This window comes from Arvicanthis niloticus, chromosome 21 (assembly GCF_011762505.2).
Source record: "Arvicanthis niloticus isolate mArvNil1 chromosome 21, mArvNil1.pat.X, whole genome shotgun sequence".
NCBI classification, from domain to species: domain Eukaryota; kingdom Metazoa; phylum Chordata; class Mammalia; order Rodentia; family Muridae; genus Arvicanthis; species Arvicanthis niloticus.
The window spans coordinates 9,913,158-9,927,183 of record NC_047678.1 but is presented as its reverse complement, the minus strand read 5'-3'; the positions used below and the strand labels follow the sequence as shown (position 1 = coordinate 9,927,183).

The 14,026-nt window shown below is 43.0% G+C and overlaps 1 protein-coding gene across 2 annotated transcripts in view; it reads right to left on the bottom strand.

Annotated features, from left to right (window-relative positions):
* Positions 1-5,438: 5,438 nt before the first annotated feature.
* Nt5e (5'-nucleotidase ecto) overlaps positions 5,439-14,026 on the bottom strand; it is a 47,004-nt gene continuing 38,416 nt past the window's right edge. For both annotated transcript variants that reach the window (XM_034483889.2, XM_076917694.1), the window contains 6 exons: positions 13,459-13,656; positions 12,403-12,557; positions 10,841-10,946; positions 9,967-10,116; positions 8,322-8,522; positions 5,439-7,413 (listed from right to left, as the gene is read on the bottom strand). In XM_034483889.2, coding sequence (XP_034339780.1) covers positions 7,250-7,413; positions 8,322-8,522; positions 9,967-10,116; positions 10,841-10,946; positions 12,403-12,557; positions 13,459-13,656 — 974 coding nt within the window. In that variant the 3' untranslated portion in view covers positions 5,439-7,249. The remainder of the gene's footprint in view (positions 7,414-8,321; positions 8,523-9,966; positions 10,117-10,840; positions 10,947-12,402; positions 12,558-13,458; positions 13,657-14,026) is intronic.

Genomic DNA, 14,026 nt, shown 5'->3' with positions numbered 1-14,026 from the left:
ATGAGGTCATTAAGGTAGTAGTTATGTCTTCCAAAATTATATGGATCAGACATGACAGAGGTAGGCCTCCAGAACACTAGATTTCAGAGAATCAAAATAATTATCTTGATACTAAACCTTGCTTTGAGATTTGTATATTGCAGAATACACAGCTTTGGAGAATGAATCTTATCACCTGCATGTTCACTGATGCCCTGGACTTCCAGCTGGATGCAGTTAAGACAGACTTCAGATGCTTATCAATTTACCCTTCCCCTCATTCCTCTTCTAAAAGTCAACGCCCATGTTCAGCTTGAAGAAGTTAATGAGGAGTCAGCGCCCCAATTCCCTGGACTTGGGGACTGAGGTGGGGGTAGGGTTATTTGGCTGCATGATCTTTGGGGGAGTGCTGCTTACCCTCTGGTTGCTCTGCAAATTCAAACAACAACATCAAAAGGATAAGGTGGTGATCACGCAAGCATTGCTTGCCGTGGAGCAGGGAACATCCCCTCAAGCCTGGTTGAATCTGCTTAAACAATGAGACACCATCACTTAACAGGATATCCTGAGGGCTTGTGTTCCCATTGCACCAGGTATCCTAGTGGTGGTCCTCCACACTTCCCGGGGCTCAGGTTCCCATTGCACAGGATAAAAGGTGTGGAGGATCTCGTACTGTTTAACTGCCTTGAATGCCTATCGGTAGAACGGTGGGCTAGATCGGCAACCTAACAGCCCTCGATTGTTGTTGCAGTTTAATAAGGAAGGGGGAGATGTGAGGAACCGCATTCGCCATTAAAAGATGGCGCAGGCTTCTGCTTCCTGGTTCTTCATGGAAGCTTTACTTGAGAATGCGCCTGCGCATGGCAAGAAAACCGAGTATGACAATTGGATGAAAGATTTGAGCCAATGAGGGATCTGCACGTCTCCCAAAGCTCTATTTAAGCAGCGGGCTTTCTGAGCTTGGCGTCCTTCCCCTTTTCTCCATCTTGAAGAGCTGTTCAATAAATGCTGTCAGAAGAATCCTGAGTGTGGCGTTCTCCTTATCGGCGAGGCTGTGCGCTACAGGAGCTAAGTGGGAAGGAGTACTGAGAGGAAGAGATGGAACAAGGAGAGAAGATGAAGAAGAGGAGAAGCTAGGTGATGAGAGAGAGAAAGAGAGAGGGGGCATGGAGGCAGATGTTCACATGTCTCCACCAGTCAAAGATAGTTTTTATATCTAGGTTGGGTATTGGGTTACGCTTCTGATTGAGCATTACCAAACTTATAAATCCTTTGATTAACATTTTAAAAAAATCATATAAAAGCAAAAATGAAAGGGGGGGGGGCATGGGACAGGGGTTTTCTAGGGAGGGGAAATGGGGAAAGGGGATGGCATCTTAAATGTAAATAAAATATAAAATAAAAAAATAAATAAATAAACCCAAAAAACTAGAGATCCCACAGTTACTACATTTGGAGACACAGTCTTTCAGGAGTTAACTTAGGATAAAAGAGTCATTTGGGTGGGATCATACTACGACAGGATCGATGGCCTTATGAAAAGTAAAGGAGAGCTTGAGAAGATTGCTTTGTACGTAAAGTCACTTGCTGCTAAGACTGGTGACCTGAGTTTGATCCCTGGAATCCACATGGTGGAAAAAGATAACACAGTCCTCCAAGTTGTCCTCTGACCTCAATGTGCGTGTCATGGCCCAGTGCAGCATGCAGAAACATGCACCGTCGTGGACACGGAGGCAAGAGCCAACAGCTCACCATTGAAAAGGACATTGCCGAGGTACTTTATTTGGATAGTTCATGTTTTGGGTTTTGAGACTGAGTTTTATGATGTAGTCTGGGATAGACTAGAACTTGCTAGATAGCCCAAGGCTGCCCTTGAACCTACTGGAATTAATATGCACGTGCCCTCATACTTCCAGAGACATCATTTAAAAAGTTCTTTAAATACACTTTATTATAAAAAAGTGTTGCAAAAAGACACACACTGAAATTAACCAGACCCGAAGACTACATAGCTCAGTGCAATTGTATATAGTTAAGGTAGCCATTGGGAGCAGCAGCTATGGAGCTTCACCTTCACCTTATACTTTCAGCATCAAATATATTTTTGTGTACTTATCTAGCTCCAGAAATGAAATTTTTCTGACAAAGTTAGACTTAGAAAGACATTTAGCTTTATATCTATCCACTTCCATAACGCATTTCTTCTGCCTGTATTCAGGTTTTTCTTGGTGCCTAATACTTAGCCTTTCCTGTTCTCTTTTCTATACATTATACTGTACTTACATGTGTATTTGTTTACATATACTATTGCTAACATCCATACTTGAAAAGATTTTGTGAGTATAACTTTTAAGGTTTATTTTATGTGAATGTGTGCCACATGCATGCCTAGTGCCTGAGGAGGTTGGAGGGGGCATTGGATTTCCTGGAGTTACAGATGCTTGTGAGCCACCATATGAGTGGAAATTGAACCCTGGTCCTCTGCAAGAGCCGCCATTGCTCTTACTGGCTGAGTGAACTCTCCAGCCCAAGATTTAAAAGGTAGCACAAAAGTCTGCTAAAATGAGAGACATTGAAATTAAATCTGCAAGGGAATGAGCTCTAAGCGCTGCGTCACCAATTTAGATAATTTTCTAGCTTTTCTGATACATTATAGAAGTATGAGAAGGAAATTTGTGTAATTTTCCCCGAGGGACTTAAGAGGTTTTACTTTACACCTAGAATGTGCAGGTTTGACTCCTGCCTCTTAGGTCCACTTATATGTATGTTCAGGGAAGCTTTTTGATGTTCTCTCCTAATTGGAGCCAGTTTGGGTTCTTGGTGGCAGATGACAGAGCTGACATCTTGTTTAGAGAGAATACAAAGTGTATCTTTGTGTAATCCAGCCACAGAGGGGTGGTAAGAGAGCTGACCTTAGTATGCGCTTCCCAGCTCTTGAATCCTATAGGGTCTCCACAGCATTTTTGTCTCAGCTTCAGATCATTGGCTACAGTTGTTTATTGTTTAAGTACCTTCATCTAGGGGTACTATGGAATCACTATATAGATGGCAGGGGAAAGTTTGTCTTATATGTATGTAAAAAAGGTCACTGCAGGCTTCTTACTGTCTTATGGTAACATTCTTTATTCGTGGACCCATAACTTCAATCACAGTGAATGGCACTGTAGTCATCGGTAGGTTGGGCATTTCCTTCTGTGTCTGGGGGCTTGTAAATTAGCTGTCCTGCTACAAGTAGGTAGGCCAGGAGAGACACAGAATCTACCAAAGTAGGAGTGGAAATGCCTCCTAGGGACAGGAAGAGATAATGGCTAGACAGAGAGAAACTTGAATTTCTGGTTTTATTTTTTTTAATTTATTTTTATTGGATATTATATTTACATTTCAGGTTATCCCCTAGCCCCCCTTCCCCTTACCACCCAGGAACCTCCTATCCCATCCCCCCTCCTCATGCTTCTATGAGGATGTGCCCCCACCTATCCCCCCACTCCCACCTCCCCACCCTCAAATTCCCCCCCACTCAGTGTTCATCCTTCATGGGACCAAGAATCTCCTCTCCCACCTATGCCCAACAAGGCCATCCTCCCCTTTATGTACAGATGGAGTCATGGGTCCCTCCCTGTGTGCTCCCAGGTTGATGGTTTAGACCTTGGGGAGCTCTGGTTGGTTGGTATTGTTGCTCTCCTCATGGGGCCACAAACCCTTTCTGCTCCTTCAGTCTTCTCTCTAACTCCTCCATTGGGAAACCCTTGATCAGATCAGTGGTTAGCTGTGAACATCGGCCTCTGAATGTGTCAGCCTTTGGCAGACCTCTAAGGAGACAGCTATATCAGGCTCTTGTCAGCATGCACTTCCTGCCATCCACATCAATGTCTACCTTTGGTGATTGTACCTGAGATGGATACCCAGGTGGAATGGTCTCCAGATGGCTTCTCCTTCAGTTTCTGTCCCACACTTTGTTTCCATATTTGTTGAATTTCTGGTTTTTAGGATGAATGCTGTTTTCTGTCTCTTTACTAAGCTATGGACACAGAGCTATGTCTTACTTATCCCTGTGCTTCCTGTTTGTACCCAAGCTGTACCAGGCACAAAGGATGTGGTAGACAGAAGATGTGTTATGGGAAGATACTGCTGAGACAGAGTTGACAGGAATTTAGAGGCAGGAATGCTGCCTGTGGTGACCTCTCAGTTTTTGTCTAGTTAACTGCCAGAGTGAAAGAAGTGTTTACACACAACAGTGTATGCCTCCCTGCTGACTGCTGCTATAGATAGGTGACTGCATAAGCCAACCTCAGCTTACCATCATGATTGTCATTTTATTGATTATTTTTATGTTTGTGGGTGTTTTGACTGCATATTTGTCTGTGTACCACTTGCATGGCTGGTACTCTCAGAGGCCAGAACATGGTGGTAAATCCCATACAGTTATGAGCTGGGAATTATGGGTACTGGGAATTGAACCTGGATCCTCTGCAAAAGCATCAGGTGCTCTTAACCACTGAGCTGGCTCTTCAGCCCAGTATCATATTTTAGATTTCTAAATCAGGTCAATAAAGAAGTATATCAAAAAGACAAAGGGAGGGCTGGAGAGAAGGCTCAGCGGTTACGAGCACTGGCTGTTCTGGTCCTGAGTTTAATTCCCAGCAACCACATGGTGGCTCACAAACATTTGTAATGGGATCTGATGCCCTCCTCTGGTGTGTCAAAGGAGAACTACAGTGTACTCACAAATGTACTCACATACATAAAATAAATAAATCTTTAAAAAAAAATAAGAAGACAAAGTGAATACCAGAAAGGGATGACAAAGGAGGAATGGGAAAAGGGACTCTTGTAGAAATGTAACCACTGAGAAATTAAGAGCAAGCACAGAGAAGGCACTGATAACTAGCTTGACCCAGCCATTTCACAGTGGCTGTGAAATTTTAAAACATCATGCTATACACCATAAATAATCCAAATTTTATTATCTGAAATTAAAATGTTAAATATGGTTTTAAGTTGAGCAAGAAAATTTGGATGCCACTTAAGCTCAGTACAGACCAGTAACACGCATTTAAACAAGAGTTCAAGGAAGTTAAAAACAAAGACTGATGTTGATTTTATTTACCTGGTCTGTCATGACCTTCTTCTACAGCCATGTCTGGAAGCTCAGGTTTGAACAACCCCATCTCTAGTCTTTTATCTAGAGACTGGTCGATTTTCACTGAGGAGGAAAGCAAGACCAGATGGAGAAAAGTTGAGACTTCAGTCTTCCAGAGGGGGTTGGGGGCAGAGAAGACTTTTCTCTCCTGCTTAAAAAATTGTATACATTCTTCTTCACAATTTTGAAGTGAGAGAAAAGAAGGGCTACCAGGTGACAAAGTGTTTATGACAAAGAGAAATGATCCTGGTGAAAATTGTCTTTGCTCTAGTCCTGAGGGTACAAATGTTTAAGAGAAGTAAGACCGAAGACAAAGGAGTATATCTTCAGCTTTATTGTTTGGAATTTACAATTACAAAGTAGTCCGAGGTCAGTTCTCAGTACTGCTGTATAAAATATACATATACACATATTTAGAAAAATTTTTTAAATGTTCTTCAAAAATTATGCTATAATAAGATTTCTTCTCATTTACTGGCCAAGCATAAAAATATACCTCATATGCACCTTTCTTTATTTTTTACAGTCTTATAGACATTTCTGTTTGTAACTAATCTACACATTCAAAGAACTGAAGGCATTATTTCACTGCAACAAACTTCATAAAAGGATTGGAAATTTTAAAATGATTTGTGTCAAGAGTCCTTAATATTCGTAAACAACTAGGAAACAAACATGTTCCCTGTCCAAACTTCTAGCTGCTGGTTTGTAGTTAAGGTTTCTTAATTACCGTTACAGTGCTGACCGTGCTCACTTGGTCACAGGACCATCTGGTGTTCTGTGGGCATAGATTATTTCATCAGCGTGAGTATCTCTTGGTCATCCTGTAGGGCTCATTGTCCTGCTGGTCCTCTCATGTCTTGACTTGAGTACGCCTTACAGTGGTTGCTTGGGATTTGAGTCTGAGTGACTTCAAACATTTATGTGTACCACTTCGTAAACTCACTCTTGCCTTCCAGAACATTGGATTGTACGTGGTGAGGCTACAAGAACTTTGTTGGCATCTTGGACAGGACAGGTGCAGGTTTAGAATTACAGTTTATTTTAGGAAGTTCTCTCACGGCACATCCATGTGAGGAAGGAGGAAGGAGAAAGAAAGGCAGGGCTTTTGGAATCGCACAGGAGTTAACAAGAACCAGTGTTCTGCTTTGCAGTAATGCTCTGCTCCTTAACTAATGTTTATTTAACACATCAAAATACCCACTCTCTCTTCTGTAATGTATCAGTCCTGGTCATATTCTCCTTTACCTTTCTCTCCTGTCCCTGACTGCCTTTTGCAGTCCCTGGCATAACCTGTTATCTCCTTTTTACAGTTTGTCTACAATTCATCAAAGGCACATGGTATTGTGGGAAAGAATCCTGTCCAGTAGCTACTGTCTCTCAAACCTGAGAGACAATAGGAGGCCAAAAGAAAGGATAGTATGGAGGGCTGAAGCAGATTTGTCATGTGGGGCTGTTGGCAGGAAGAGAGGAGAAAATATTGGACTTGAGGTAAAAAGACTTATGTACAGGTCTTAGATGTATCATTTGGAGATGTATGGTCTTGAACAAGTCAACCCTTTCTGCTCAACTTATCATAACACTTGTCTACAAAAATCCACGTGTAAATTATGTTTTTTGTTTGTTTGTGTGAGTCTTGATGTCTACCCGACTGGCCTGAAACTCTCCATAGGTCATGCTGGCCGAGAACTTGCAGCCTTCCTCTCCTCCCTGCCAAGTGCTGTGACCACGGGCATGTGCCACGACCACGGGCATGTGCCACCAGAATTGGCAATGCTAAAGGTCTATGTAAACATCAGTTCTTTGTTGCATAAGAAATGAATAGAAAGGGAAAAATTCGTTTTGTGGCTCAGTGGCAACCAGATGTGTTATGTGGGTATGCAAACTACACCTAGTTGTTTCCGTCTACCCAACTACTTGCCAGAAGGACCCTGCTGGTTCACGTTGACTCTCTATCTGCTCACTGAGTTGCTAGCCTCAACAAGTGATGTTACAGTCTTCCTTGTGAAGAGCATCTGCTAGCAGCCTTGAAGATGACGAACACCGCTACAAAGCCAGGCTTCCAGAGGCAGATAGGCATGTCACTGGAAGGAAAATGTAGTTTGACATCAAGGACAAGGAGACTTTCCCTTATTGGTACAAAACAAGGATCACTGCCCAAAATGAAAGAATTATTAAAGGGAAGCTTCCCTGGTAATGACTTGCTGCAGAGAACTTGATCCGCCCTTCAACTGCTGGGTAAACTACTTTCATTTTTGAGATGTATTCAGAAACCACGCTGATATCTTGGTCACCTGGAAAAAAAAAACATATATTATTCTAACTCTAAAAAAAATGATCTATTAACAGTAAGAAGGGAATTTAAGTCTGTAAAGTCCTTGGAATTGAAAAAGAGAAGACATCTCTTTTGATTCCAGAGATAAATCATCTCAGAAGACAAAAATGCTGGTAGTTTTAAGTTCAAAGCATCTGATTGTATTGTGGTGTTCCAGACATGACCTTCAGCGCTGTGTGGTAGGTAGGTGTGCAGTTGCCTCCACTCTGAGGTTTCTAAGAAGCTGTTGGCATCACAGCTGTAATAGACTCCAGAGCCAAGGGCACTGGGGACCTGTGCCAAGAATTAGTTGAGAAATAAAAGTGGCTTTCTTATGCTGTCTGTTCAACATTATCTTCACATATTTGATGATAGGATACCAGAGGTTTCATTTCCAAAAGAGGACGGATAAAGAAATAAGCCTTGCTGAGACAAATCCACAATGATCCAAAAGAATCTTACTATTATTTAAATCATACCATGTGGATTCATTAATTGAAGTTATTTAATACCTGGCACTATTAATACACAGTAGTTTACTGTTTAAAAAAAAATCATGGACCAGGTGTGACAGCATACACTTTTAATCCCAATGCTTGGGAAGCAGAGGCAGGAGAATCTCTATGAGTTCCAGACCAGCCATGACTATCCAGGGAGACCCTGTCTCTAACAAAGTATGTCTTTCCCGGAGTTGGATAGATGGGATCATGTGTTCTGGGGAAGGGATGGAACGGATGAGTCTTCTCAGTGCTGTGTTGTTAGCAACCCCCAAAGCAGGAGAGAACTAGTAACAAAGGCATGGGGTCACTTCTGTCTTGCTCTTCTCTGCCCAGTTCTTATGTGCTGAGTAACTTTGGGAACAGGAGAGGAAGAGACACTTATACTTACCAGAGTCATGTTTTAATAATTCATCTTTTATCATCTGGAATCCATCTCCACCATTGGCCAGATAGCTTGGGAGGGTCACTTTATACACTTTATCCATTTCCAGAGGCTCATACACAGGCACTCGACACTTGGTGCAGAGAACTTTTAATTGGACCACTCTGTCCCAGGGCTTTCGGGAAACATCATACACCACATGGATTCCTAGAAGAGAAAAAAGTCCATGTCTTTGCTGAGTCCAAAGGGACTTTTGCCTATGAAAGGGATTTTGGCCAAGATCTAGCACTGGGTTACTAGGCTGTGCTACTTTAGTTACTATTCGAGTAAAATTTCATCGGGAATATTGGTGATGGTGTAGCTACCCTCAATTTCATCCTTGAGTCCTCCAGGAAAATTGACCCTCAGAAAGGCAAGGGTGATTTTGCTGGGAGCGACACTATTTTTCCTCTTTATAGTCCTGAATTAATTAGCCCCGTGATGATTCACTGGGTTTAGAAATTAAGGCATGCATCCTTGAATGGAGCACTTGCAACAGCTTTGAAGGCTGAATGTGGTAATTTGGGATTTGGTGATTTACACAGATACGTGTACTTGGCACTTGCTAGAGCATGAGAACACCACAGGTCCCTGTCTTTGCCCTAGAAAATTCTATGTCAGGGTGACCCCACACACAACAGGCCAGGGGCTCCTGCCAGACAGCAACACCCAGCATTCAGTCCCAAGAACTAAAACAAAAATGAAGCTGGGTGTGGAGGTACATTCTTGGAACTCCCAGCCCAGAAACAGGAGGATTGCGTCACATTTGGGAGCTACATAGTTTGAGTCTAACCTGGAGTGAATACTCAATAAATTTTGGCAGAGTAAATACTTTGTCAAAAAAAAAAAAAAAAAAAAAATGAAGCCAGGCACAGTGGGATGTATGTAACTGTATTACCAGCATTGGGAGATGGAGGTAGATGGAGCAAGAATTAAAGGCCAACTTTGGCTACATAGTGAGTTTGAGGTCATTCTCAAGTTATGTAAATCACTGGGGTTGGCGCCCTGCCTTCCTTCCAGCAGGATTAGAGTAGATCCTATCTTTTTTCTCCCTTAGTTCCTTTGAACCCTAATATGGTCACAGGCAGTTAACAATAATGGAGAGAACCTTTGTTTTTGTTTAAGAATGTTACCTGTACTATATAGTTGTAGTGAATGCCTTTAATCCCAGGACTAGAGAGACAGAGGCAGGTAGATCTCTGAGTTCGAGGCCAGCCTGGTCTACAGAGTAAGTTCCAGGACTGCCAAGATTACACAGAGAAACCCTGTCTCTAAAAACAAACAAAAAGAATGTTACTTGCAGCCACCCACAAGTAAGATTCCTACAGAAAGACCTCATGTCAGCTGATCTGACGAGTGTTTGAGAGGTCAGCTCCTATGGATAGATGACACCTTTTCTGATGCCCAAATCAAGGCTGGCAAACGCTACTCATTACCAGGGGCTTGGACATTTGACCTCAACCTAACCTTCATGACTGCAGGAGTCAGTCGTCCTTGGAAGATGGGGTTGACTGGGAGAAAATCCAAAGCAGCCCAGGCACAGAAGGGTGAGAAGGGAGCTGAGAGTGCCTCATCTCCATGGACAATGTGTCCCACAGGAGGTGCCACTTACCACCCACTTGCAGGAACTCCCCAGTGGACTGGCCATAGCGATGCACACTGTGCTCAAAAGCCTTCTTCAGGGTGGACCCTTTTAATTGGACAAGGTCAAATGTCCCTCCGAAGGGCAGCACAGCAGCCAGGTTCTCCCAGGTGATGGTACCTTAGGTGGTTAGAAGTGAGGCAGGAAGGGAAAAGAGCTTAAGAACACGCTTACCAGGAGACCAGCTCCCTTCGGGCTGAGGGAAGAAAGAGGGAATGGCAGGCATAGCAGCTGTGTTTAGTTTTGGGAGGGAATGTACTGAAAGCTTCTGCCCTGCTACTTCACTACTGGGCAAGGGGGCTGAGCTTGCAAAGGACCAAGTCCGCCGTTCTCAGCTTTGGATGTCCTAGTTTGGGATGAATCTGAAGTACTTGGTTAAACATTGTGTAGTTCTACACAAGCAGTGTGTTCTAGCCACTTGCCCTACTGTCTAAAATGACCTTGGGGTTCTGTTACTAAAGGGGTCTGACCGTATGTTAGGAAAGATTGCAGAAGAGCGTCAGTATCTGTCTAGTGGATTTGTTTTAATGTGTGATGGAACCTTGGGTATCTGTAGAGATAATAAAGTGTGTCTTCCAGCATAGAAAATTAATGCATTGATCTTTCTCTTTCCAGAAGTAAAAATGTTCAGTACTTTTTATAAAACAGAAACAATAGCTTTGCAAGCCAGGAATTTAGAGAAAGCTTGGGTCTGACTAAGTTATTCAAGCACTGGGCTTGAATAACGTTAACGCAAACTTATAGGACCAGCATTTTGGTTTGTGGTTGGCGGCAGAGGGTGCTGTGGGCACAGCTGGGGAAGGGACAACATAGACAGCTAAGGAGGCTGGACCTAGGTGCATACCATTGTTCTTCTCGTCAATGGGGGACCGGATGCCACCTCCATTTAAAATGCACATAGACACGTGGTTCCAGGACATTTCATCTGGGTGTCTGAGGTTGTTGTTAATCTACAATAGTGGAAATTTAGTTACTTGGGGGTCTTCTTTCTTGATATCATTTCCAGGAATCTGATTATCTTTACTGAGAAAACAAAATATTCTTCCCCTACTCCCGTGTCCCCAGAGATTTCCCAGCTGTAACTAAAACTCATTGTGTACATTATTAATCATAAGACAATTATTAGCCTTCAATCAAACAGAAGCAAACGTATATTGTGACCAGACTCATGTCACTCTTTTGGGACAGAGAACTCTTTACCGACTCCTCAAACCTATCCCCCAGCAAGGTAGGGCACATAGGAGAAGGCTCTCTTCAGGCAGTGTCAAGATTGCGCCAGGACAGCAGGCTGCCTCAGCCTGTCCACTGCCTACCTTATGCCAGGTACTGGCAATCAAATCAGGCTCACTCTTTTCTTTTTACAGCAAGAGAAAACACTTGCTTTTGTTTGTTTGTTTGTTTTGATGTCCTAGGGCATGTTGTATAAACCAGGCTGGCCTCAAATTTAGAGAAATCCACCTGTCTTTGCCTCCTGAATATTGGGATTAAGGGCTTGCACCACTACATATCGCCTTAAACTTCTTATGTTTTAGGTTTGTTTATTTTACATTTCAAGTGCATGAGTGTTTTGCCTGCATGCATGTATGTTCACCACATATGTGCCTGTGGCAGTCAGAAGAGGCACCAGGTCCCCTGGAATTGGAGTTACACTGAGCCACTGTGAGTGCTGGGAATTGAAGCCCAGTTCAAGTACTTTTAAGCCAACTCTACAACCCCAAAATGCACTTTTTTCTAACAAGCACAAAAAGTAAGTTATATTTACCTCAGCTCTTTTCACAGATAGGATAGTACCTTGTGGTGTTTCTTTCTAGATTTTTCTCTAGATGTTTCTGTCTGGTGGTTTCTCATACTGACTTCATGATGCTCAAGAGCCAGCCTGGACCTCATGTCTGCCCTAGAAACCTTGGCCCCACACAGCCCACAAAGCCAGTTGGCTAGTTGACTCCAGAAAAATGCTCTTCATGAATGATTTTGCTATAGCCAGGGACTTTACCATAACTATGTATTTTCCTTCTGTGTTTGGAAAAGAAGTCCAAGTTACATAGACTCATGTTCTTTAGAGCCAAGAGGACAAACCAGGGAAAACCTGCCTGCCAAGTCAGGTCCACACAGATGTATCCTGTCAACATCTGGTACATACATTTCCTGTCTTCAGATCATCTTAAAGAAACACCTCAAATTTGCACATCTAAGAAAGACATATTTTAAAAGGTTTTCGTCTTTGTAAAGGAATAGTGATGCTCTCCTAAGCCCTTTGAGCCTCCTTGCCAAGTATTCTGTATGAAACCAGTCATGCTTCTGTCTGAGCACTGACTGTACCCTAATTCTGCCCTTTGTTGCATCCTCTCTCCAGCTTCCTTTCCTTCCTCCCTAGATGCAGCCGCTTTGCCCCTGAAGATGCCTCACCATGGCATCACAGATCAGGTTTCCCATGTTGCATTCCCTGAAGCGACACGACTGAGTGGAGCCATCCAGGTAGACGATTGTTCTCCCGAGTTCCTGGGTAGAATAATTATCTAATTTTATCCTCCATTGGTTAATGTCTGCTTTGATGATAGCATCTAGAAAGAAAGGACATCAGAAAGGCACAAGTAAGAGGAAGGCCTGCAATTCAGGCAGATCTCCTGTGGGTAGGTTCTAGAGAAATCGAGCATTGTCAGGCTTCCCTGCTGGAAGTATGCATTGACCACACCCATGCATTTTGGTTGTGGCTATGAAATCCCTTAGGAATGTTTATTTTGTTTGCTGACATTAATACCTGGGCGTATCTTATCTAGAAGACGTTTTGAGCATCTGAATATCAACTCAACATCTGGATGAGTCCACAATGGGGCCTCACCGCCCATCCCTCTGAAAAACAGCAAAGGGCTCGTAGAAGGAATCATGATAGTGGGTCCATGCATCATATGAAAACAGATGGCATAACAGTAGTCTTTTATTAAGAGTCTCACAAGATGAGGTACTTCTTGACAAATATGGGGGTACAGTATACCCCTGGCCTAGGCTATATATGGAGAGGCTGCCTCAAAACAAACAAGCAAAACCAGAAAAAAAAAAAAAAAGAGCTATTTGCTTGTGTGAATGAAGATGCTGAGACCCATATACCACACTGTCCTGCCTTTTGTTAGGTGGGCCAGATTTCGAGTGCTGCTCTATCCTATTTGAATTGCTTTTCTTTAGTTGTCTGTTCCTCTCTAGATAGGAGCTGATGGTAGCTTTTGCCTCACAGGACTAAGCTTTTGCAAAGCAGAAGAAGCAGTAGTGCACTGAGCAGACTTGGAAAACATATGAGGATTTGGGAATTTGAAATTTCCTTCTGAGTAAAGAGAGTAAATGCAAGGGAGAAGCTAAATTCTTCACAAGGATCACAGTCATTTCCTGAAACAAAACCAATGTAAGAAGGGGATGGAAGACCCAGCTGCTGCGTAACTTTTCATTTGGTAGACTCTCCCCAGATCTCACCTTCAGAAATGCTGCTGTTCAGAAGAATGGGATTTCCATAGGAAGTGACAACATTTCCTTTATCATCAAACTCAACTTTCAGGTAGCCCAGGTATTTGCCAAAGGCATAGGCCTGGACCACAGGAACTTTCCGTCCATCGTCGGAGGTGACTATGAATGGATACTTCCCAGCAGGCACTTCTTTGGAAGGTGGATTTCCTGAATTAAAAGAAGCAAATTTGATCAGGTCAGCCTTTGCACATAGCAGGCCACTGGCGGAGTGACAGCAGATTTTGACTTGATGATTCACCATCTGCTGTTGTACACGGCTGGTCTTTCAGAGCCCTGTGGGACATTTGTCACTGACTCCAGATGCCCTTTTGGCATATAAATCCCACCATTCTCTACTCAGTGGACGTTTACTAAGCTGTTCCTAAGTCTGGGGCATTGTGCCTAGTGATCTGATGTGGGTCATTCAGAAGTAGAATACTGCTAAGATTATCCCTCTTTCATGCAGACTCTTTCTCTCTCCCCTGGCTGAATGAAAACTAAGTCATTTTGACGTACTTCTGTTTCTGTGTAAAACCCT